At 37.4% G+C, this 26,011-nt stretch overlaps 2 protein-coding genes across 2 annotated transcripts; both read right to left on the minus strand.

Annotated features, from left to right (window-relative positions):
• Nucleotides 1–2,212: 2,212 nt before the first annotated feature.
• Nucleotides 2,213–10,154, minus strand: LOC753868 (coiled-coil domain-containing protein 177). Its single transcript, XM_030979618.1, has 8 exons — nt 9,703–10,154; nt 7,059–7,261; nt 6,600–6,717; nt 5,923–6,075; nt 4,646–5,100; nt 4,030–4,215; nt 3,318–3,437; nt 2,213–2,354 (listed from the first exon to the last, which is right to left on the minus strand). The coding sequence occupies exons 1-8, from the start codon at nt 9,731–9,733 to the stop codon at nt 2,295–2,297; spliced, it is 1,326 nt and encodes a 441-aa protein (XP_030835478.1). The 5' UTR covers nt 9,734–10,154; the 3' UTR covers nt 2,213–2,294.
• Nucleotides 10,155–11,995: 1,841 nt separating this feature from the next.
• LOC580852 (serine/threonine-protein phosphatase 2A catalytic subunit beta isoform) lies at nt 11,996–24,135 on the minus strand. Its single transcript, XM_775330.5, has 7 exons — nt 23,869–24,135; nt 21,131–21,340; nt 19,602–19,775; nt 17,585–17,674; nt 17,003–17,164; nt 16,363–16,481; nt 11,996–15,573 (listed from the first exon to the last, which is right to left on the minus strand). The coding sequence occupies exons 1-7, from the start codon at nt 23,965–23,967 to the stop codon at nt 15,501–15,503; spliced, it is 927 nt and encodes a 308-aa protein (XP_780423.1). The 5' UTR covers nt 23,968–24,135; the 3' UTR covers nt 11,996–15,500.
• Between the last annotated feature and the right edge of the window lie 1,876 nt (nt 24,136–26,011).

Here is a 26,011-nt window from a genome sequence, read left to right on the forward strand (position 1 = left end):
ACCACCCCGGCCCTTACCATTTCGGCCTGAAATTGGTGTTTATTCAAATTATCACAATATTTGCCCCTACGCCCCTTTCAAAGGGATATGGGGGTCAAGATTCATCTAATGGCATGTATGGACATTCATTATGGGGAAACTAACCTATTAAAAAAAATATATATTTTCCTCCAAAATGCTGAACCACCCCGGACCTTACAATTTCGGCACGAAAGTTGTGATAATTCAAATTTTTACAATATTTGCCCCTTCGCCCCTTTCAAAGGGATATGGGGGTCAGGATCCATCTAATGGCATGTATGTACATATATTGTGGGGAAACTAGCCTATTAAAGAAAAAAATATTTTCCTCCAAAATGCTGAACCACCCCGGCCCTTACCATTTCGGCCTGAAATTGGTGTTTATTCAAATTATCACAATATTTGCCCCTACGCCCCTTTCAAAGGGATATGGGGGTCAGGGTCCATCTAATGGCATGTATGGACATTCATTGTGGGGAAACTAACCTATTAAAAAAAATATATATTTTCCTCCAAAATGCTGAACCACCCCGGACCTTCTAATTTCGGCCCGAAAGTTGTGATAATTCAAATTTTTACAATATTTGCCCCTACGCCCCTTTCAAAGGGATATGGGGGTCAGGATCCATCTAATGGCATGTTTGTACATTCATTGTGGGGAAACTAGCCTATTCAAAAAATATAATATTTTCCTCGAAAATGCTGAACCACCCCGGCCCTTACCATTTCGGCCTGAAATTGGTGTTTATTCAAATTATCACAATATTTGCCCCTTACGCCCCTTTCAAAGGGATATGGGGGTCAAGATCCATCTAATGGCATGTATGGACATTCATTGTGGGGAAACTAACCTATTAAAAAAAAAAATATTTTCCTCCAAAATGCTGAACCACCCCGGACCTTCTAATTTCGGCCCGAAAGTTGTGATAATTCAAATTTTTACAATATTTGCTCCTACGCCCCTTTCAAAGGGATATGGGGGTCAGGATCCATCTAATGGCATGTATGTACATATATTGTGGGGAAACTAGCCTATTCAAAAAATATAATATTTTCCTCCAAAATGCTGAACCACCCCGGCCCTTACAATTTCGGCCTGAAATTGGTGTTTATTCAAATTTGGCCCGAAAGTTGTGATAATTCAAATTTTTACAATATTTGCCCCTACGCCCCTTTCAAAGGGATATGGGGGTCAGGATCCATCTAATGGCATGTATGTTCATTCATTGTGGGGAAACTAACATATTAAAAAAAAAAATTTCGAATTCAAGTTCAATTGTAATCCATTAACAGATTCTCAGAATATTGTGATTACAAGCTATTTTTGCATACATAATGAGCCCATGACCTTTGACCTTATGAACCAAGAATCTACTCAGTTCATTGGCTCTGCAAGAAACATACATGACCTAAGTTGGCAGGAATCCATCAATCGGTTCTTGAGATAATGCGATCACGAGCTGTTTTTGCATACATAATGTGCCCTGTGGCCTTTGACCTTTGACCTTGTGACCCCTACATCTACTCAGTTCATCGACTCTGCAAGTAACATACATGACCTAAGTTTGGCAGCAATCCATCAATCGGTTCTTCAGATAACGCGATCACAAGCTCATTTTGCATACATAATGAGCCCTGTGGCCTTTGACCTTTGACCTCGTGACCTCAAAATCTCATCAGTTTTTCGGCTTTGCAAGTAACATACATGACCTAAGTTTGGCAGCAATCCATCAATCGGTTCTTCAGATAATGCGATCACGAGCTCGTTTTGCATACTTAATGAGCCCTGTGACCTTTGACCTTTGACCTCGTGACCCCAAAATCTAATCAGTTCATCGGCTCTACAAGATACATACATGACCAAAGTTTGGCAGGAATCCATCAACCAGTTCTTCAGATAACGCGATCACGAGCTCGTTTTGCATACATGATGAGCCCTGTGACCTTTGACCTTTGACCTCGTAACCCCAAAATCTAATCAGTTCATCGGCTCTACAAGATACATACATGACCAAAGTTTGGCAGGAATCCATCAACCAGTTCTCCAGATAACGCGATCACGAGAACGGGACGTACGTACGTACAGACGTACGTACGGACGTACGGACGTACGGACGGACGGACAACCCGAAAACATAATGCCTCCGGCTACTTTGTAACGGAGGCATAAAAATCTTTTTTTTAAATTAGAAAATGGAGGACTGTTTCAGAGAATCTACATCATGTAATGTAAAAGACAAAAGGATGCAAGTTTTGGAAATAGTCTGATATCGTCATACCTGTTTTTCTTTCTTCGTTTTCTCGGCCTGTTTCTTTATGTCTATCTGCTGAATCTATGAAAATTAACGAAGAAAAAGAATTGAAATACTTTTCATTCTATATACTTTCATAAAAAGGGAAAGCATTAGAGAACAGTACATCACTCAAACAACATTAATAGATTTTGAGAAAATATGCACCATTCATTCATTCAAACTATTGGTAAGTGAAGTTACATCTACGGTATATCATAAGGTATGTGTATGAATATAGATGGTGGTAATTGTATCAAACTTGGAATGTCCTATAACCAAAGGCACCAAACAAAATTATTGAAGAAAAAAAATCATACACATCAAAGAGGAAGATGGAACATCAGAGATCAACATCCCCTTCAATAGTGTAATTTTTCTTGCTTTGAAAAAATAGTATGGACACGTGGCATAAAGCCTCTTTAAAAATGATGCAGTGAAGTGCCTACAAAAAGATAAACACCACACCAAAATAAAATCACCATGCATAGCGTGTTTCGTATGTCTCTGTCTTATAGCACACAGACCAAAATGATTGTGTTCTTGGAGGCCCTTGTTTTGTGCGGCTTTTACTTTTCCACTCCTACATGAAATTGATTAACATGTAAAATCGTTAATAATTTGTCACAATGAATTTGCAGGTAGTTTCATAGCTTCACATGTGAATAAAGCTTTTTGTTGTCTGTTGAGAGCCGGAAGGGCATTAACTCTGTGTTAGTATGTGAGTTTACGACCTTCTGGCTCCTAACAGACGATATAATGATAATGGCAATACCCGCCGCGGCACTAATGTCCTTGGGCAAGACATTGATCTACATTTTCCACGCTCAACCCAGGTGATGTACGGTAAATGGGTACCTGGCAGGAATTAATTCTTTGAAATGCTAAAGCGCCGCAATGGCAGCACAGCTAAAGCGGGGGTAATAATCTCCAAGTTTGGAAGCGCTTAGTGATTCTAATAAGCGCTATATAAAAACTGAGTATTATTATTTTTATTATTACTACCTTTAGTAGGTCTTGTTGTGAGGCCATCTGGACATGTTTAGCATCCTTGTATTTGAGAGACATTTCAAACTCCTTCAGCTTTTCCTTTTCCTCCTTGTCTCTCTGCTTCTGCATTCTCTCCTAAAAAGAGACAAAAAAATCAGATGTTAATGATCCACATTCCCTTTTTTTTCTCCTCCTCTTTAATCATATTTTTTTCTTAATAATTTCTTTCATAACAGCTACGCTTTTTCTTCATCCCGTCACTTTTTTCGTTATCAAAATACATCAGCATTGTTTTACATTTCAATAAAATTACATATTTTCAGTGTAATCTTGCTCTTGGCAGTAATCTATCCCTTTCCTTTGTTTCCTCTTTTAATCCTTCACCTCGTTCCACTTTTTATTTTTCACTCCTTCATCTCCTCCTCTTCCTCCTGATGTATGATAAATGTGTGCCGTATCCTTCTCTTTTTTTTTCTTTCACCCTTTCTCTCTTCTCTCCTATTACTCCATCTACTTCCATTACCCATCAACTATTAGAAATACAGTCAAACCTGTCTATAGCGAACACCCAAGGGAAACACAAAAAGTGGTCTTTGTGGACAGGTGGTCTTTGTAGACAGGTTCATTTAGTACACGTTTCAAAGAGAAAACATTTTCAAGGAAAACAAAAAATTTGGTCTTTGTAGACAGGTGGTCACTAAAGCAGGTTTGACTGTACATGCCATACCCTTTTCTTCTGTCTATCCAGCTCTCTCTCCACCAGGTTCTTCCTTCTCTGTAACTCGTTCTCCATCCTGATCTTCTCCTCCTTCCTCCTCTCCTCGTCCCACACCTTACTGGCGACCCGTTGGTGTCTCAGCTCGTCCCTCTCTTGCTCTCTCTTGAACACCATGCAGTCCAATATTCTCTGATCCTGTCAATGACATGGGTTTTGATCGATACAAGATGATTTTATACAGCACAGCGACTATACAAATATACTCTGTTGTTCTTCCCTCAAGGAACACAAAAAAGTGGCCACTGTAGGTAGGTGGCCTACCAGAAAAAGTTCTACCACACACATTTTTTTCTCAAAGGAAATGAAATACCAGGCCACTATAGACTATATTAACCAAATAGTGGGATATTTTGGGAACAAGACCAATATTTCTCAGGATATTTTCTCGATCAAATATCCCACTAATTGCAACTGCGGGATGATGAAGACGCATATCAACTGGCTAATTTGTGATTGGGATAGTTAAAATAGCGGGTTTGATATATGGCAAGCTCGAGCTGATGAAGACAGGCCTATCGACATCAAGTTTTAGCTCAAAAACAATAAACAAGTCTGGATTTCTTACTCTCTCTGGCAGGTTAGCACTGTAGGGTCTTGACCGAGATGACGACCTGGATGGTCTCTCAGAACCATCCAGAACCAATCTTTGGCTTAACGGCGTTCGACTTGATGACCGGTGACTCGACCCGCTCGAGACAGCCGACTGAGGGCGCTGCCTCGACGTCGGAGGCATGGACGCTGACCTCTTCAAGAGCCTCGGAGGAAGATCCCCAGGGTTAGGGTTCCTTCGACCTCCCGTGGATGATGGGGTCGTGCCCGAGCTCCTTGTCTTGCTGGACGGTGTCCTAGGAGAGGAGGTCGATGGTGTCCTAGGTGAGGAGGTCGATGATGTCTTTGAGGTTGCTGAGGATCTGGAATGTGGAGGTCGAGTCGGGGGATGACTTGGTGGTCGAGGACTCGCCCCGGGTCTGAGGTTGGAGTTTCCCTGGCCTGATTTAGGAATGATCACTCGACTGTGATCTAGGTAGAGACGGAGGAGTGAAAATGAAGAAGAGTGTCTCAGTGATGTCCTTAGCATCAAGTTCAATGGAGGATGCAAAATAATAGTAGCTCAAAGGAAAAAGCTGTCAATGCATATTTACATTGATTACAATGTACATCACATTACAAGTAGATGTGACCATTGGAATCAACTCCTCGATTTCGAATCAACCTTGTGCCATCTATCAAATGCTAGAGTCTCACAGGACTATCTTTATCACAAGGATAATCAATTTGGGTCAAGAAAACTGAAGGAAATAAGTCAACAAAAATGCACTGGTAGTAGGCCTTTATGGAGGCAATGATAAGGACCTTAAATACTGCATTTCAGCTCAAGGCAGAAATATTTGTTAGGAATGACCAAATTTAAAGATGGACATTTCAAAGGTATCCTGGCATTTAACATGGCAACTCTTTTTCTAAGATGATGACGTGGATCCTAATCAAATGATTGATTGAGAGCGTACACGTGACCAGGCATTTATTTTGCCTAACACGTAATTTTGATAATGACCGGTTATTACTGAAATCATGTTATACAGTAGGCTTGCAGGTGCACCATGTGAGAGAGAGGGAGGATTGAAGAAAAAAATCATGTTTAAGAAACAATCTTATAAAACAAATAATACACATCATTTTGTTCTGGCATAAGTAAAATTACCCACACTCGGTACCTTCAAAACAGTCCATTCGTACTAATGCTCTCACTGTTGAGTATTATTTGTATAATTTTCACCAGAACATTGAGGGAACATTTAACAATGATGTATTAATTACAAACACATCTCTATGGCATATTACCTATTCCATTGGCAGTGTGTTTAAGTGTTCTTTCAGGTGGTTTGTTCATTCCTTGGAAAAGCAGCTTGGCGTTGTCGATGACTTCGATCCTCTCGTCGCCTCCATCCTCTTGAATGATCTCCTCTCGAGCTCGTCTGCACATGTAGAGCTTTCCTGGAAAGACAGAATTACAAGCATTTTTATCAAAAAGTCGAATGTCAAGGCAAATATCGTTGTTGTTGATACTGATATGCTAGCTTGTCATGAAAGACTACTAACAGAACTGTAAACTTCATGACACAGAATTTGACAAAAAGAAAAGCGCAAGATACGTAACAGGTTGTGCTAAATTACCCCTGACTGACATGCTTCATCAGATCGACTAGCAAGGCAGGCATACCTTAGTATTAACAATCAAAGTCCGACTTAGACTGAGTAGGAAGCTAACAGATCTTTCCTTGCATTTTTAAAGGTCATATATAGGTGACTGAAAACATTATCTCTTGGATGAGGACATATTGCCATCTCAGTAATATCACACCTGATCATAATAGAACAGGCAAACATGCGATATCACGCAACCCTACTTAACCTGTTGACTATTGAATTGTTTAATTCCCATACGCTTAATACAAGAGCTACCCGGTTCCAGGAGTCAATGAGTTTATAATAAACTTAATATCCTATTGTGTCCATACTTAATCTCGCTCGTTCATGAGCATCATAGAGCTTCCTGGATGCTTCCCCTGGCTGCTGTCCAGATGTTAACAGCTCCTCCTCAAAATCTGTCTCAGGTTTGGCCAACAGTTCCACAGGCTGATGGTGTCAGAAAGAAATGCATAGAAATTTGCATAAGAAGCAAGAGGTAGTGGCCCCTATGCATACTTATTTACTGTAATCTTTATTTAAATCTTTGTTTTTTTCTGAAGAAAATATGTCATTTTACTTGTTCCCTACTCCCTAGATATATTTTTGGACAGATTTTTGTACACACACCCTCTACAAAAAAGATCCATTTCTTCATCATTCATCAACCACAAAATTGGAGAAATTGTGAAAATTTTCATTACAAAGCTAATTAATGCGCCCATGGGCTGGCACAGAAAGGGTCAATAATTGTAAACCTATCTAGAGATCGATGTGAGGGTTGCTATTACCTGTATCTTCATTCTTGCACACGCCCGCAGGGATCGCGGACTGGTGAGTATGTACGATGACTCCTCGGCCGCACAGCCCTCAAAGTTATACAGATCTATCTTTTTCTCCATGAGAGAGGATCGCCAGTCTTCAATCGGCAGGTCAGCGTGGTGATCCCTCGAGTAGTCCATGGTCCCTCTGTTGATTGGACGAGGAGCAGGACCTGTATAAAGAGGAGATTAAGAAATTTAAATATCCTCAAAATAAAACACGGTCTCCTGAAAGTGTATTTCACTCCATAAAAGGTACTATTTGATTATGTCTTAATCATCTACTAGTGCATCATAATGCAATCATCTTTTTCAAAATTTTGGACAACATAATGTTTAGTTTGAAAACAATGAGTATCCCTTTTTATGTTTGAGGAGATGCGACCCATCTTTGGTTTACCCTCTTTTCTCATTTTTTTTTTTCTTGTATCTAATGAACATCTGCCATGGAAAACATGGCACAAGAAACTTACCATATTACATTCAAATTTTAACATGGGCAGAAATGTAATTTTGTGTCATTGTTTTCTTAGAGACCTCACAGCTACTTTACTCAAAATTGATGTAGCACACGGGTCAAATAATGAATACTCTTACCATATCATGAACAGCAGTTACCTGTCTTATCTTTGTTATGATTATGTTCTGTAGGCTTATCTATTTTTTACAATGCTGTCTCTTTGCAATGACTGAATTATCACAATTGTTCATACAAAATACTTTGTTTCACACACAACCATTTACATGTACATGCAGCAGACATATTCATGTGATGTTGCCAAATTTACAATTGACATTACAGATGTCAAACCCATGCAATTCAAACTGTTGTTAGAAACTAATACTTCAAATCACTATGTTAATAGTTAATACACACAGTCTGCTACATATATTGATAAGAATCTCATAAGTGATATTTATGCAAAAGGTAGAAGATATATGTCTCATGATGAATTGTCAAACTATTAATAATAACAGTCGGAGGCACGGTGGCTCAGTGGTAGAGCAGTGGCCTCGTAACCGTATTTAAAAATGAATGAAACATTTCTTTACTTTTACTTTATTTTTATTTTTCAATACCTGGATCCCTGGTTCCTCAAGACTGCACTTGTTTTTCAGATCCTTGTCTTTAAACAGTTTTGATGTTATCCTTCCTCCAATCCTCTGCATTCTAAAACTCACATTCTTGATGGGTGGATTTCATTAGATATCTGCCTAATGCTTCCAAAATAATTATATTGAGTGTGCAGCAGCCGCCCCCCCCCCCCCACCACCAAAAACAAGAAAAAATTATGACCCTTACTTAATTTTCAATTTACACTTCATCTAGCTTAACTGCCAAACTGTTTCCAAGGCCGCTGTATTTTTTTGTTAGTTTATTTGTTTTGGGTGGGGGGGGGGTGGGGACTGGGGGGGTGGGGTCTTCTTTGGGGGGAGGGCATTGGGGAGGGAGGTAATTGTAATATTTGGTAAATATTTCACTCCAGTCCAGGTCACTACCTCTATTGAATTCAAATAGTTCATCAGCTTTAAGATTCGGGACCATCATCCCAGTTGATGCCATGCTGTTGAATGGAGAGAAAAAACTCACATACTGATACTATCCAGGCCAAATTAATTAGATAAATAATTTGTGTTTTTTTAAATAAAAGTCACTCATAGAGCTTCATATTCAACCATTCAAAATCTGAAGAATTGGACAGACAATTATGATTCAATTCATAGAAGAAGGTAAAATATGGTATAGATACTTTGCAGAGCTACCAAGTGTCACGCATTAGGCGTGACATCACGCACTTCGAGGGTCTGGAAATGCTCTCGCGCACAGCGCGCACGCTAGATTAAAAAAAAACGCTATACCTTATACGTGTGTTATACCTCGCATGCTCGCTCGTGCGGCGAAAAATGAAAATGTCACGTATTGGCGATCTTTGAACTTGGCGTCTCTGACTTTGGCTTCGAAGGTCGAAGGTGAACACCAAATATCCTGACAAACCTTATGTTATGATACACAGGCAGGATTTGCGAAACATGTCCAAATATATTTTCAAATAAGATCTGGTTCAATTTTGCAGCTGATGTGTAGACTGCTGTAGACTGTAGCCTGTGAGCTGTGGTCAATACGCATTAGCATTGACCAACTAGACCTACATGTATGTGTTGTCAGTGGTGTGGCCTTGGCTTTGGCTGAGCTAAAAATTAAAAGTAAATGATGTCTCTTTCTCTGATATTTGATATCATCAACGAACAATACTTCTGCATGACACACTAACATTTCTTCTCTTCATTAAACCAATGATTACACTGAAGGATAATGGGTAGACTCTTGAATGTGGTTCTAAAGAAAATCACTTTAATCAAACCATAACAACAATACTAACAGGAACATACACAAAACAACACATATGGGACTGTACAGTAATTCAGCCACACAAAATATATGGCGGACGTTTGCGATTGGAGGATGCGGCTGCAGCGAGAGCGAGAGAGATGAAGATGGGAGAAGACTTTGCATCTATCCAGCGTAATTATTTCACGACACTATAATCACAAATTCATAAAATACAAACAAATTTAAATGAAATCATAATATCAGCATAAATATTAAGCTTACTCTCAAAATTCAAGGGTTTCTGCGATGGCATTCACAGGTGTTTTTCCAAAGATGCGACAAGACGTCACGACAACTCGCTAGCTCGGGAATCAAGAATGCGTTGATGGATGAGATGCTATATGAAGCTGATGACGTGATTAAAGATGCAGGCTCTGGATGCAGCCGGTTGAAAAGAGCATCTGGGAGCCTTCATGCCTCGACTGTCAAAATACATTAGCCAAACAGTGTACATCGAAAATGTCAATATCTAGCGTGGATTGTGGTGGGATTACCTTGTACAAGATATTTGCATGTCTGCATCTTTGGGGTGTTATATTTCAGAGTCATACGTGACCTTCAAACGCTGTTTCATGTAGCTCTCGGGACCCTGTTTGTTTTTTAGACTGCAAATGATTTATCGCTTGCTTTAATAACGTACATAAATGTCGTTTATATTCTATCAATCATTTTCTTTTTAACGGATACAGCAATGCACCCCCCCCCCCCCCTCTATCTCTCTCTCTCTCTCTCTCTCTCTCTCTCTCTCTCTCTCTCTCTCTCTCTCTCTCTCTCTCTCTCTCTCTCCCTTCTCTCTCCAGCTCATCTTAGATCCTTCCCTGCCCTTCTTCCATCCCTTCCATTCCTTCCCATCTCCTCACTTCTCGGGACCCTCCTATTCTTGGCTCTCCTCTCCTCTTCCTTATCCTCCCTCCAACCCTCCTCCTCCCTCCCTTCCTCTATTTAATCTCATTACCTCAGTGAGATAAATTATATAAGCAATAATACTGCTTTTAGCAAGAGTCTTTTATGTTTGTTTGTTTTTATTACAGTTTTATTAATTTAATTTTAAATTAATATTAAATTAATTTGTTTTGTCATACCTTTTACATTATATTTGTCAATTTTTTTATTTTCATTTAATTGCCATTTGTATGAATATAGCATTGAACTTGCACCGTAATAAGAACATGTAAAATTTAGTCTGTGACTACAAGTCATGTTTTAATAAACCTCGACTGAGTTGAATTGAATTGAATTTGTTTCTCTACCAATCAACCTACACTATCCAACACCTTTATTAGTTTGTGTGTTGCAGCTATTTCGCACAATCCAAGCCCTTTTTGGAGGGGAGGGGTGGTCATGTTTTATTATCCAAAGCACTGTAAGAACATTATTTTGATGTGAGGTTTCATCTCGTAAAAGAAATTATGGTTATGTCCATGCATGTTCATAACTAAATAAGTCTTCACTTCCTCCATCCTGTTCTCCCTTTCTTTTTCCCAATCCTTTTCCCTCCGCCCCTCTCTCTCTCTCTCTCTCTCTCTCTCTCTCTCTCTCTCTCTCTCTCTCTCTCTCTCTATCTATCTCTCTTCCTTCTCTCTTGTGCATTAGCAACACATGCATTACTCCCAACACAAAATAATACATAGCCAAACTCCAAATGACGTCACACTCATAGCATTGCTTTTTATTTTGAAACACATTTAACAAATAATTTTCTTTTCTCATTTTAAACCAGATATAAAGCTTTTTTTTCTCGTAAGACAGATGGATCACAAATTACAAAAAAAAAGGACTACATTTCCCTGTGACTTATCTATATCAAATACAAACAATGTAGTTTTAGTATAATAATATGAGCACTATAAAATGAATGGATGGGGCTGTACAGTCAGCAGTATATGGGTTATGACCAAAACGTATAGGTCAGAGTAAACATTAAGGCCCATATTCTATAAGAAACCTTAAAAAGATACTGGGTGAAATGCACATGGTCTAACATTCAGTTCAACAAAGGATGTTAGACTGCGGTCTATTTGTTCTCTCTGTTTCACATTTTAAGTCTTGCTTCAGATTCTAAGAAATTGGTTTTTAAACAAGGGCCTATTTTTCATTTTATTCATAATTTCCTGTGATAATTAATTCACCAACTGTGTTAAAGTTTGTTCTTCTTGATAAATTTATTTCATTACTCTGTGCCCAAAGGAGTGGATGATTATTAATTCATTTTGAAAAAGAAAAAAATGCAAGATTTCAGGGTGTGGCATTTTGATCTCTGAACTGATTATGAAATGAAAGATAATTTTTCTTTTTTTAATACTTAAAATATGATTTTGTGAGCACATTCCAAAGCCTAGGGGATCTTACAGGGAGGGGGGCCAAAAGTATTGTAATAGAAATCACAATGAATTTATCATGGCTATGTATGGGGATATGCAATTTCACTTTCCACATTACAAAAATAAATCTCTACTTCACTCGACCAACATCTACACGATAATCTCCTGAAATTACAATGCTTAAATGTTCTGCGATGCTGATGAAAAGATCTACACAAGTTGGTGCTTTACATAAACTGCAACATAACAGAATGAGCAAACCGACATTGAAATTGCCTGTATTTTGTACTTTCCAGCTTATTGGACAGAAGTCGTAATAATGGACTTCCTAGCTTAACACCGCTCTGCTACATTCAAATAAAAAGTAATTAAAAAGAAAGAACTAAAAATGAATACCATTTGGTTGTGAGGAGAACATAGGAGGGACAGTCAATGTCGGTGCAATACACGTAATATATATAAATCTTGTTTTTTAAACATTCAATTGATATCAATTCTATTAACTTTGGTAATCATGTTAAACAGAGATAGCCAGGGCTGTCATAAGAATCATATCAAACACACCTTACGAAGTGTAATATCTAAAAACTACTTTTTTCACATAGAAAGTGACTGGCGTGTCTCTCAATGGCTTGTTCAGATACTGCGCGTTTAACTGCCGCAAATTAGCTGCTGCGTTTTTTAAAACGTGTAAATGAATGGCACCAGCGCACAACAAAGACTTGTGCGTATTCATCAAGCTCTGTGTTATAAGATACAGATTTGTGGAGCATATTATTATACTTTACGTCATTATAAAAACGCGTTTTTGCCACGTCATATATCAGAACGAGCCTTGACACTTAATTCCAAGCCTTCCAACTGATGATTACATTTTAAACCCTTTTGTAATTAGCAAACAGTTGGTTTTGATGAAAGCTTCTCTCAATATATCTACATGGAATTAACTTTTTTTTTATCCGACTTATAACTGTTGTGGACAAGATCTGATACAAAATATGATTTGGGAAGAAAATTAGAATCTCCGTCTTTCTCAAACATGTACCGGTATATGTGCTTAGAGGAAGAAGTACGCCAACACACGAGATAGTTTCCACAAAAAGTGACAATGTATGAAGTACAGGTCCTTAAGAGATCATGGCTGAGCTCTGTCTTTCATCAAGTAGATGTAGAAGACAGACCAATAATAAGACTTAACATTCTCAATTCAGTTTCTCGTTAAGCTCTTTTCCAAAAGCAAAAATCTAAGGAACTCTCAATATATATAACATACAAAAACATTTCATTTTACGAAAACTTCAATAATTTAAAACGCAGCCTGATAAATCAGTTCCGTCTGACACAATGCATTTTCTTTCCTCAATAGCTAAATTTAAATGCAGCCCCCCAAATTACTTAACAGGAGGCTGCATCTCAAAAAAAGCAATAACAAAATATACATGTAACTAGTATTAAATGATTTTGAGTAAATAACTTGTTCGTCTACTTTCATGTAAGAATTGCCTCATACTGAATAGACATTTCATAAGTTGATAATTGCCATTAGAGTCCGATTAGACAATACAACTACTTGTAATTTGTTACCATTTCAATTTTTTTTTTTTTTTACTTATCTACAGTTTAGACTGCTACAATCAACACATCATCTGAGTATCCTATGAAATCATCTTACAAATACCAACGCAGTTACATGTATCCACTCTCCAAAAAGACATCTTCAAAGAAAACAGGAGTGCATCCAAGTCAGATAATTAGACCATTCGCCAATAAGATAACATTTGCTAGTATTGTCACTGTTTGTTTTCAGTTTATGTATAATGTCTTCCTAGTCCGTGTATGGAATCATATATGGGGGAAGAAAAAATACAAATCTTACCTCGATTGATAACCCGACATACAACAACAACAACCAAAGTTTATAGTGTATTAGAAAATTGCAAATACATTTACTAATCCTATCAACCTCCTATTTTTAACTATCATAAAATAATACAAATTGCATTATAGTAAGAAGTTTTCAAGCAACTATATTTCCCTGTCTTTTTCTCTAAATTTCACCTTGGAAACAATGGTCCTTTTTTTTTAATCAAAGGGAAATGAAAGAATAGACTACAGAATTTATTTTTTTTAATCAAAAATCAAATTATGTTCTGGTATTTTTAAGTAGTTTACAGGGTAGCGTAGATGAAAATGTTTTTTAAAGAAATGAAGAATAAAAGAAAAATTGAAAAAAAAGCAACACACAGGAATGACCTTTGTGTGAAACAAAAGTTTGGACTTTGGAAATTAGTATGAGACCAAAAGTACATGTCTTGAAAATGACCTTTTCGTAGTGGTATTCTTGCACATCACATGGAGTTGGGAAATGGCCCTTTTCATCTGTACCTATTTCTTTGAAGGAAAAAACAAGAAATTAAACTAAACCAAAAGCCGCCCATCTTGAAAATCTATCTATCACTAAAGAAAAGAATGAATGGAGATTCCATCTGTTAAGAGCCAGAAGGGCTTTAGACACTGTATTGAAGGATATGGGTTTGCGCCCTCTGACTTCCAGTAGAGAACATGTAGGTGAGTAAGCTAATCTCCACCCTCGTCTACATCCCATCTCTACGAAAACTTGAACATCAGTGGAGAACCACTTCATGGATACAACTTTAATTCCTCTATCGAAGCTATGTGTCCCATGTGCTGATTATCTCACTGCCCTATTCGAAGTGAGCTGCACATGTAATCTTAATGCAGAGCTCTACACTAACTTTTTTACTCACGGGGTCTGGAGTGAAAATTCTAGAGTCTGTATGCATGCCCTAACACATCGTTTCTATCATTTTTACGGGTCTAGACGTAAACTTATGGGGCCCATGTGCGTCCGGTCCCTGTTTGTGTGGAGCCCTGCAAATGGTACGCCATCATAATACAAATTCCATATCATTAACGTTATATGTTATCAAATCTTAATTCAGAGTCGTGGACTACACATTTGGTTATAAGCAGGCCTGTATCAGACAGATTCACAACAGCGCGGCAGGGAGACGATCGTATTTTCAATACAGGTTACGCCTCCCTCGGCACGAGCCATGAGGTTCATGCCAGGTAAAAGGCGTTATCGCTATTGGGAGTATGTACTTGCCAGTTAGGTTCTATCCTTTTCTCATGGCTTCTACCCCTTCTTAGAGGTAAACATGGAAGTAACACATACAACATCCATTAAAATTTTATTTTCGTTGGAAAAGCATATTATCCTACTTATAGGGATACCAAGTTATATGAGGCCTTAAAAAGATTTTTGAAAATTCCACCGGAAATCCATATCTTGAAATGGTTCGATCAACAGCCAAACAGCAAGATTTTGAGCAGCATATGATGGAAAAATGGTATACAAATAAGTAGCATACTTGAAAACATACATAAAAAAAAAGTCAGATTTGTTGATCTGAACTTACAGAGATCCACCGTCTGCATCTTTGGCTATCGCAGAGATTAACACTTTTCAAACAATTTCGGAACAAAACACCCAGAAAGATTAAAACCTACAAAAGAGGAGGCCATGAGAAAAGGCAGAACGCAGACTAGGGTACATTCTTACACCGGATACATCGGTCATCCCACTGTAAGAGGACTATTTCCACTGCCATTCCCAGCACAATGGATATGGTGTTTAAGATGAGGTTGATTGGGACTTGGGGGAAATTCTGAAGTCTACAAGAAGTAGTCTGGAGTGCGCCGCGTGACGTGGGGCTCTCCCCTTCTTGGAGCAGGATCAAATTGCAAGCTGAAAAGAAAAAGAAAGAAAGAAATACATAAATCCTGTAACTTACTTGCTACTTATACTACATTTTTCCAAGTCGACATGCACTTACATGTATGAAAGGGTATTGTTTTTTAAGCATGCAATACAAAAAGGAGGTCCTTCTAAATCTCTTTCAAAAAGTGCTAGGTTGTAGAGTTTCATGAATCTATAACATCATTAGCAGGCCCCTGTTGGTCTGTAGCTCAATCTATTAATAAATCTCTCCATTCATTTGTCATAAATAGATCAAGATATATAATGAATAGAGGGTGTCTTTGTGCTGTTGCTTGGTTGGGCAAATACGACCTCAGTAAAAAAAAAAAAAATTAACAATGAAAAAAGGGGTAATTTGTAGAGTTTCAAGAATGTATAACATCGTTTGCAAGCCCCTGTTGGTATCTAGCGTATCTATTGATAAATCTCTCCATTCATTGGTCATAAATACATGTAGATCAAGATACATAATGAATAGAGGGTTTCTTTGTGTTTTTGCTTGGTCAGCAAATAAGAAATTCTGCCTCAGTAAAAAAAAAAATCCCCCCCCCCCCCTGCATGGTTATTGCACAAAGGGTGTTACATAATAAAAAGGAATGAACTCCTTGAATGCTGTGAGCGTCGAAATCGCAGAGCCGGGTTAATAGTTGGAGCGTCATGAGCAGTGCACTATGCATGGTGGATATGTGCGCTATATAAATATCCCATATTATTATTATTATTATAATAGAGCAAGAACCCTGCTGCAACAGCGTCGTATAAGGTAGAAATACTCACAAGGAATACTTCAAAGCATCGTCCAATTCCATAATGGCTGCTTGATTACCACATCGGTAGCAGTAGTTAGGGGCACTGAAAATGGTCACTACGTTCCTATCATGACACCAGTTGTAGCCCTGTAAAAAAAAAGAGGTAAAAGCAATCGCAACATTATAAATTAATACTGTGGTTGAGCATCTTCATATACCAAAAATATCATACATCAGATTCTTTAATCTAGTGCATAGGAAGGGTTTTTTTTCTTCTGCTCTTTTTAAAGAAAAATTAGATTATAGATTTTTCTGACAAAATAAATGACTTGAGGCGCTACAATAATTAGTTGCACAAACAAAACTTAATACAGTATCGGCTATACAACAAATTCACAGCTTCAGGAATAATAACATTACATACACGTTGTAATACAACATACACACATTTCTAAAATTATATTTCTAAATGTATTTATTTTATTATTAATCGCTGCAGCAAAATACAACAAACAGATATAGAAGGGGCCTTCTTATGCACAATAATTTATCTTTACTATTGCCATGACAGGGTTTCCTTTTTTTTTTAGGTGGTTAACCACATCAAATGCAAATGAGGCCTTTGGAACAAAAGGTCTATAGACTTGATGGACTACTTGAGAACTTACTTCCATGACAAGCTGATGAGCCCGAGAGATGAGAGTGAGTCCGTTGCTGTGGTTGAATGTCTCGGAGATGTCCTGACCGAAGGTGTAGCCGGCTCCACGGGGGGAGATGCCCCAGCCACCCCTGTCGTCGGGATCAGACCACAGGAGGTCACACATAGGTCCCTGGTGGAGGAAGGAGGAGGAAGAAAGATGTGATTAGGATCTTACATCCAATTCATGGTTATAGTCTGCTTGTGAGCAGACAACAGCCATACATGTAAGTACCGCCTTGTGAATTAAAATGTGATATCCAGACACAGGCATACTGGATGCATGCTCATTTAAGTAACATAATTATCATTTAATATGGACAAGCAATGAACTTTATGATACAAGAATGTTTGTTTCAAAATCATACAGACAAAGACTATTTTAAATGTTAAGTTACTAAAAAAAGAATTCTGGAAATCTCAAAGAGCTCCTACACAACATGTAATTGCTCTCGAAATCTGACAGTTCTTGGTGGGGACCAACATGAGGTTACATGATATACAGAAGATTGCAACTAAATACGTAGTAATTCTGTATTGTATCACTACTTACTTCATGTGGTACTTCTTGGATACGGTCGAGAGCACGAATGTGATCTAGTGTGTCGATAGAAGGTGATAGTCCACCATGGAGACAGAAAATCTGGATGACAAAAAGAAAAGAAAAAGTAATACAATACGTTTGCTTGTGTTGCACATAATAATAATACTCAGTTTTTATATAGCGCTTATTGAAATCACTAAGCACTTCCAAACTTTGAGATTATTACCCAGGCTTTAGCTGTAACTCTTAATAACACACCAGGAAATAAACTTCATTTTAAGAGAAGAAAATGCATAGATATTAGAGGAACACGTTAAAGAAAGTAATATTATAAAATAAATGATCAAATTTTATGTTTTTTTACTTGTTAAAGGTACAATGTCCCATTTGCAGGCCAAAAAAATGAAAAAGTTAAATTCCAACTGCATTTGAAAGATAATACTAATTTAGAACTTCCCTAAAAAAGGTGGGGCTTGAAAATGTCTTTAATTGGGAAAATAATGACTATTAGTTGTCAAATCGACTTTAGGGCTATAGAGCCCAAAAGTAATAGTCTTGATTTTCAGACAATTGTACCGAATGGTCATACGTTTTATGTTGCGCAAAGACTCAATCAGTTTAATCTTGGCCACCACAAGAAGTGGGTTATTGATGTAGACAAATGCTCATGTACCCTTTACAACTCTTTTCATATATATGTTATTACCAAAGAAGAAAAAAGCCAGTCAGTCACTCAATAGTGTCTGACAGTGAAGTCTAGCAAGTAAACGGGTTTCCTTGCATAATTTGAATATGAGGACACTGCTAACGTTTAAATTTCACAGATAGGACATACATGACATGTTCATAATTCCTGCAAAGTTCTACAGCATTTGAGGTTGGCTGCAAAAGGGACATAGTATCTTTAAGAAATTGTACATGTAAGTTGAAAATTATAAGGGCTAATATGTAAAGGCAATAATTGAGCTTTAGCAGATGTGGATTAACTATCGAGGTGCATTGGGAAATATATAATATACACTGATAAGGTCATTAAATACCGGTAGTAATTACTGCATAACCTTAAATAATTTTGGACAACAGACTTTTAAGAATTTCACAAGTGGGCCAGATACATGAATGTCTGTGAAGATTTCTGGACTGACAATGTCCATAAAAAAATAATGATTCACAAAAAAAAAGTTTTAGTTTCCTGTAAAAGCATGCGGCCCTCTAACATTAACATACAACAATGGAACTTGGAATCCAGAAGTTCGTTCAAATTAATGTCATTGTTGTGTGATATATTTAGAGGGCATTGTTCAGAGCAATTTGCAATAAAGATAACAGTCCGTACTCTAATTAAACTTTGAGTCATGAGTTTATCAGTTACTGGAATAGGCACTTTGGACTCTAGGTCACCATAAAGAGTCTAAAAATAGAGTATGACGCCTGTATAATATGTAGTAAAGGCTATTGCGCAAGGTAAACAATGACACAAATTAAATTATCATACAATGAATGAACTACGCAATTGAGTAAATAAACACTACAGCCATGGCTGGACACTGACAGGCACCCAAGACACATGGGTACCCAAAATCTAAGTCTGGACCCCAAAAATTTCAAGAAAATTGCATACATGTACATTGTAGGGCTCATGCAAATAGACTGTAAAAAGTTAAATTTGGACCCAATGTCAAAAAAATGAGTATGGAACCTTGCTGTAGCGAGTTTTAAGAAGATCAGATTGTTTATTCTTACAATAAACTGCAAATTTTTTAGGATAAATACAATAACTAAATTCACACTCAATTACAGAAACTGCTGAAAGCATGAATGCGAAATCATAGAAATGATGAAGAAAAAAAATCACATTTACTGATAAACATGAATATGTAGAACTCAATGAAGTCAAGCACTTTCCACAAAATGGAAAAAAGAACTTGCAAAGAGATATTTCATAATATCGGTATAAATCTGCACACATTCTGCAGCTTAAGTAAACTACATGTAGGGTCTATAAATTACAAAATATTTCTCTCACCTGTCCATCTACCAGTGCTGTTAATGGCAGATAGTCAAACAGATCTGTGAAGTACTTCCAAACATTAGCATTACCATACTTTCGTAGACATTCATCGTAGAAGCCATAGACTTGTGTGATTTGCCTGCTTTCATGGTTCCCTCTCAGGATGGTTATTCGTTCCCGGTACCTAACCTGTGGAGTTGGGGTGAACAATGGAAAGGCGTTAACTATAAATGTACATTAATTACATGCTTCTATTTCCATGTCAGCTCAGAACTTTGATTATTCTATAAAAGAAAGCATCCCCATTTGTGTTTGTCTGTGTGCACATGTATATGTAGGTGTATGTGGGCAGGTGTATGTGGGTGTGTGTGTTATACCAGGGTGTGTACATGTACATGTACATTAGGCTTAGTGTACATGTAGGATAACACTTTACTTTTAATATTGCAATTTAGATTAAACCTTTAGCACAGGGTATATTACATGTAAAATGACTTTCTGCTTTTGACCAACCACCCCCCCCCCCCCCCCCAAAGAAAAAAAATTATAATAATATTAAGTTCCCTGTCCCTTTTGATAAGTAAGACAAACGACAACCTACAGGTATGAGTAAAATGGCCCTGAATATCCCTTTAGCACAGCTGTAATTTTTTTCTCTCTCCTTTTAAATGTATTTTTTTATTTTCAGGGAGGTGGGGGTAGACATGTAATTCGCTTTCCTGGGAAAAAATCTCTTAGTGAATGATCAAAGAAAGAAAACTACTTTGCCTTCATACTATCAGCTATATTGTAGTTTTTCCCTTTTCCTCGTTCCTCAAATTACAAAAAGAAATGCTTTTTGGATATGACTACATGTAGAGAATCAAGAGACCCCAGTACAATGGTACAGGAAGTTTGATATTAGTCATGCACAATTCAAACGTGAGGGATTTAAATCAAGAACATGTTTGGAAACCTAGCTAACATACTCACGTGTCTGTCTGAGATCAGTCTCAACTATCTGTTGTTAAAATTCTATTTAGAAATGTATTGCAATGTCAGTTTTCCACAGCCTTCAATACAACCTACAGTGCTCACTTTGTGGCATTAAAATGTAACCTACCGTACTTAAAACTGAAGAAATATAACACTTATCTTCTTGCACAGAACAGTAACAGTCTAATACATGTACATGTAATTCACTTTGAAATGAAATGAAAAGAAAAGACATTGGAACAGTGTTGTAAGCTGGCCAAAAGCATAAAATAAATCTTGGCACACTATGCCTTATTATCATTCATCTCCCCCATTCCAAAAATATTGAACCCCCCCCCCCCAAGAAACCCTCTTAACAATAGTGCAAGTACAGACACAAGGATAACAGATAGATTCACCTACATGTACATGTACATGTACAGTGTATGTACATGTACATTTTCTTAGCCTGAAAAGAAACTGACATGTTGCAGTCCCACACATATATGTGTCAAACAATATGAAACTTGAAAGACCTTGAAATGGGGTAAATTAAAACTTGCGTCCCTGCAGACAATACGTGTACGTACCTTCAAACAAACCAGAAGCGTTACAGTTTCCACCGAATAGTAACCCCTGTCTACGTAGTCGCCCATGAAAAGGTAATTTGTGTTTGGGGAGCGTCCTCCTATACGGAAGAGTTCCATGAGGTCGTGGAACTGACCGTGGACATCACCGCAGACTGTGACCGGGCATTTAACCTCTTGTACGTTGGATTCCTTGGTCAGGATTTCTTTGGCCTGTATTAAAAAGACGGAACAAAAAGTAAAATGAAAATGAAGAGATACTTAAACTAAAGAGGACAGAGGTATTATTTGACTCTTTCCAAGTACCGGTACATGTAAAATGAATGGCAAGTGGGGATGAAAACAAAAAGTAGCTGCATGCCAAAAACGTCCTACGCCTACACACTTATCTGTGTGTTACAAGATACACAAATGTGAAGCGCAGTAAACTTTTTTTTAATAGTTGAAAAATTATGGTACTGTACTATATAAACGGTTTACTGCAGAATATAAGCCTTAATACTTCAGTATGAAAAATGCAAACTGCTTCTTCTCCCATCCAATCATGGGGCTACTTTATTAATACATTTTGCAGTTCATACATGTTCATGTACTGTACATGTAGTACATGTACATACAAGTTCATCCTCACTTAATGTATTTCTTTTATTTTAATTCTTATCGCAGTAAAAAATCTCAAATCAAACAAAATCAGTTTGGAACTTGGAACTTTAATGAATTTGAAGACAGCTTTCATTTGTATGTATACATGTAGCAATAACAAAAATATTGATCTGAAAAATATATCTTATGGTCAGCTGGAGGTAGACTCTGTATATCATTACACATGTACATTACTTCATGCATGTACATGTAATTCATATTTCACTTACAGTATGTTAGGCAACTATCTGTAGTATGGAGCATCAAATTCACAGCAATTTTATATTTAAACAAAAAAAAAATCCCCACGGTCAACATGATCGTTTTCAAAATTCTTTAATTCCAAATTGTAAAGCAATGCATCATAAGATATTTACAAGTACATGTACATGTACATTGTACATTGTTGGAATTTTTGTGGTATAATTTTTTGTATTAATATTTCAACTGACACTTTACGCATGTACACTGTACATGTAGTAGTTGAAATAATTGGGTTATTCAAAAACTACATCATGCATACATGTACACCCCTTCAGGGTTTTAGGCCACCATTCTAATTTGCTAGTAAATATTGCATCATCAAAGTTTCCAGAGGCGCATGTACATGTACATGTATTGTTGCGTCACTTGCGCATTAACATCATATTGACACATGATGCGCATTGTACCGTATGTTGCATAAAATAAAATGTTTACTCGCAATTTAAAATGGCGCCCATGTCGGCGCATGCAGTTTTGTAACCGTGAAAGGGTGTATTGATGCTAATTTCTTTTGGACCAGTCAAACAGTGTGCAAACTGCCAAAACCCCAGCAATCCGAGGCTCTGGGTATGCTGCTCACAATGCTAGATCTCTAGATAGTTCAGTCCTGACACAGAGAGATGTGGGCAATTGGGCACGCAAGTACAGCGTAATAAGAAAAAAAATTGACTTGAAACTAAAAAATGAAAGATGGAAAAATCTAGATGCCATGTCCTACCCTTTTGACAAACTTCATTCATATTTGCCACAACAAAGTTTGATAATTGGAAGTACTGATTCTGATACGCAGTTACTTGAAAGAATGTGTTTCGCTCGCTAGCTGCCCGCGCCACGCAGGCATTTGATTTGACGTTAGACAAGCTCGCACAAAACCATTCAGCTCGTTAAATCAATGCTCAAAGTCAAATGTCTAAAAAAGAATGCAAAGTAAGTTTTTACCTTCTAATTTTAATTTTTGTATTGGCTATTGCTCTTAAAGATGAAGCTGAGTTCTGGTCATGCGATTGCATTGTGAAAGAAACGTTGTGGAATCGACCAGAAAAGGTTGATCATCTAGCGTATAAGAATTTGTGTGTATTGCAAGGTTCTGGAATCATCAAAATGATAAGAAATTGGCCAAGTCTTGGTAAAGTTACAAACATTGTACACAGAAAGATGTATATGGGACTACACGAACACGTGGCGTAAAAAACCTACCCCCCGAGTTTTACGATGAACATGACATAGGTCTACATGTATTTAGAATATGAAGGCATTTGAAGAGCCATGCTTTTCAGGGAACATGTCTCATCTGATGTTCTTCCACATTTGCATAATAAGAATGATAACGCTCACAAATTATTTTTCACCTCTTCCCAGAACTCAACCTTCTCTTTAATTACACCTGCACATTAATTTGATGTTAAGTGTGATCATGTGATGAATTGTTAATGTTTGAGGCTCTAGGAGTTGATGCAATAGCATCAGAAAAAAACAGAATGACCCGTATTTTGTAAATGTAGGCACACAATTTCACCCCACCCACTGCACTGCATCATTCATAGTTTTTACCATTCAATTCAATCAGAGATGAGAGAACTTCAGAAGTGCATGCTCACTGAATTGTGCATCTAAAATGAACTTCATTATATCTAACTTAACTATTTTCACTGGTAATGTTACTTTCTAAACAGTACAAATTAAGAAATTTTATTTAAATTTCATCACATATTTAGCGCATTCATGTTCATTCATTCATCACTACAGTAACACACATTCATAGACACACATGCAATTAGCAGTTAGCACAGCGCACAGGGCTAAAACGCCGGTACCGTACGGTAAATTCGCCTTACCATCTCGCAAAGATGTTTCACTTGATTTTCCTGGAGCTGTTTGCAGTCATTGAGCTGCTCAATTTCAATGTCTAAATCCTTCGTTGACACGTCCGTCATTTTGGTATCTTCTATGGTCTATTCTGCAGAAACAAGTTCGATTTCAGAACGCAAACATGTAATTTCTGCGAGTTCTTCGTACTTTATGCGGGGAATGTGTTGCTCGGGCTAAAAGCTACCTGCGATAAACGGCATTTCAAACAAACATGGCGGCTAGGTTGACCCGCCGTTCCGTATGACGTCATTCAATTTATTCGTAGTCTTAATATTATAGCGCAATACTTCCTCGTTTTCCATTAAGAAGAATTTAATTTGTTTCACCTCAAAAGAGGTTTTAATATTTTAGTTATTTTAAATCATGATATAGCTGCGTATAAAGCCCAAGAAAATGTGATTTTCTTTCTCAAATATTTAAGAATAATTTCAATTATTATAATAAAAGTGTCTGAAAAAGCAATCTAAATTTGCAAATACGAAAGTGCTTTTCCTTCTTGGGGCAAAATCTCAAAACAATGTATAAGATGTAGAAAAAAATTAAAAATGATAATAAAGTACAATAAGAGTTATGCAAGGCAACTTGGTGTCATGAAATTGGAAAGCTGAATTCTTGAGGAATCTTTACTGTCTGAGACCATGCTGGGCGATGAAACAATAATGAGTTTACCCCCTGTGCTTAACTAAAGCCCCTCTAAATTGTTGGGAGCCTCGCAAATTTGATGGCAAAATTTGACTTAAAATGTTTAATAATGTGAAAGAGGATGTCATTTAAGGCACATTTCTCCAAGGATTTTCAAAATAAATATGTCTGAAGTCGAATATTGAAGTCGAATTTACTTACGGAGCTCCACTGATTACCTCTCCATGGACCAACGTGTTCTGTTTAAATTCTGTTTGTATGCTTTTAAAATACTCAATCATTTGGCACCTGAATATCTTAATGACACCCTCCAAATATATACACCAACTCGTAATCTTCGTTCAGCAACCGACACATGTAAACTTATCATTCCCAAATCTAGACTCTCAGCAGCTGGAAAACGTTTTGCAGTAGCTGCATCAAAGACTTGGAACAGCATCCCTCTTTCCAAAAGGGAACATTACCTGTCTTGCCACCTTCAAAAGATCCCTCAGAACTCACCTTTTTCCCCAGTGATCTATGTGATATACTTCCTGTACCGTACATTTTTGTCCTCTTTTCATGTATTTGTATTTGTATTTGTAAGCGCTATGATTGTTCTTAGCGCTCCTAAATATTCGATATTATTATTATTAAAGAATACCAAAATTAGGTTTTCTGCACAACAGAAAATCCAAAATATGTATTCTTTTATCAATATTTGTCTTCATACACAATTGGGGAGCTTTGCAGATACAATTTAGGTGAAATTTTGCCATCACATTTTGGCGAGTGTGGGGCTCCCAATACGACAGTGCCCTGCAAAATGTTACATCTTGTTCACAAATAAAGTGAAAACTGAGGGTAAAGTTTTCAAGGTTACACCATGTAAAGTGAATTTTTTGTTAATGTTGACAGTTCTCCGCCCCTTCCCCCACCAAATAAAAGGGGGTAAAATGACAGGAATATTTTTCTATTATCCTGAAGAATAATGACCGTGGTTAATCCCATCTTATAAAGCGACTCCACCCCCCCCCCCAAACAAAACAACAACAAAAATACAACAAAATCGATGGCATAATAATTATCCTATACGATAAGTTAATCTATCCTATCGCTCCATAATTTTCAAATGTGGTCGCAAACTTTCTGATCACTTGGGAATATTTTTACCAACATTCTTTCAGCCTATAATTTTCTTTTCAACTAGTCTATCTGTCCATCTAGCAAAATGTTATCATAATCCATGCACTGTTCGACGGAAATCAGGTTTAAACGCCCCCCCCCCCCACTAAAAAATGAATCTCAGAAAATTAGAAATGGACACCAAATTGAATTTTGTACCCCCTTCCCCACCACTCAAATGCAAGTTTATACTGTCATATTACCTTTCATGCTCTTGACGATTTAAATCCTCCCCCCCCCTCATCCCCTTCCCCTCCCATGCATGTACCCCGATCATCATAATGAGTAGCTCCCCAACATACA

The sequence above is a fragment of the Strongylocentrotus purpuratus genome, unplaced genomic scaffold (assembly GCF_000002235.5).
Source record: "Strongylocentrotus purpuratus isolate Spur 01 unplaced genomic scaffold, Spur_5.0 spur5_scaffold_10, whole genome shotgun sequence".
Lineage (NCBI taxonomy): Eukaryota > Metazoa > Echinodermata > Echinoidea > Camarodonta > Strongylocentrotidae > Strongylocentrotus > Strongylocentrotus purpuratus.

Coding starts and splice junctions, on each gene's coding strand:
- LOC580852 (XM_775330.5), bottom strand. CDS start 23,967: ATGACGGACGTGTCAACGAAGGATTTAGACATTGAAATTGAGCAGCTC. Junction 16,482..17,002: donor CTCATCAGCTTGTCATGGAA/GTAAGTTCTCAA, acceptor TTTTTTTTACAG/GGCTACAACTGGTGTCATGA. Junction 15,574..16,362: donor GATGCTTTGAAGTATTCCTT/GTGAGTATTTCT, acceptor TTTTCTTTTCAG/CTTGCAATTTGATCCTGCTC.
- LOC753868 (XM_030979618.1), bottom strand. CDS start 9,733: ATGCCATCGCAGAAACCCTTGAATTTTGAGA. Junction 6,076..6,599: donor TCATGAACGAGCGAGATTAA/GTATGGACACAA, acceptor CTGTCTTTCCAG/GAAAGCTCTACATGTGCAGA. Junction 2,355..3,317: donor CACAACAAGACCTACTAAAG/GTAGTAATAATA, acceptor TAATTTTCATAG/ATTCAGCAGATAGACATAAA.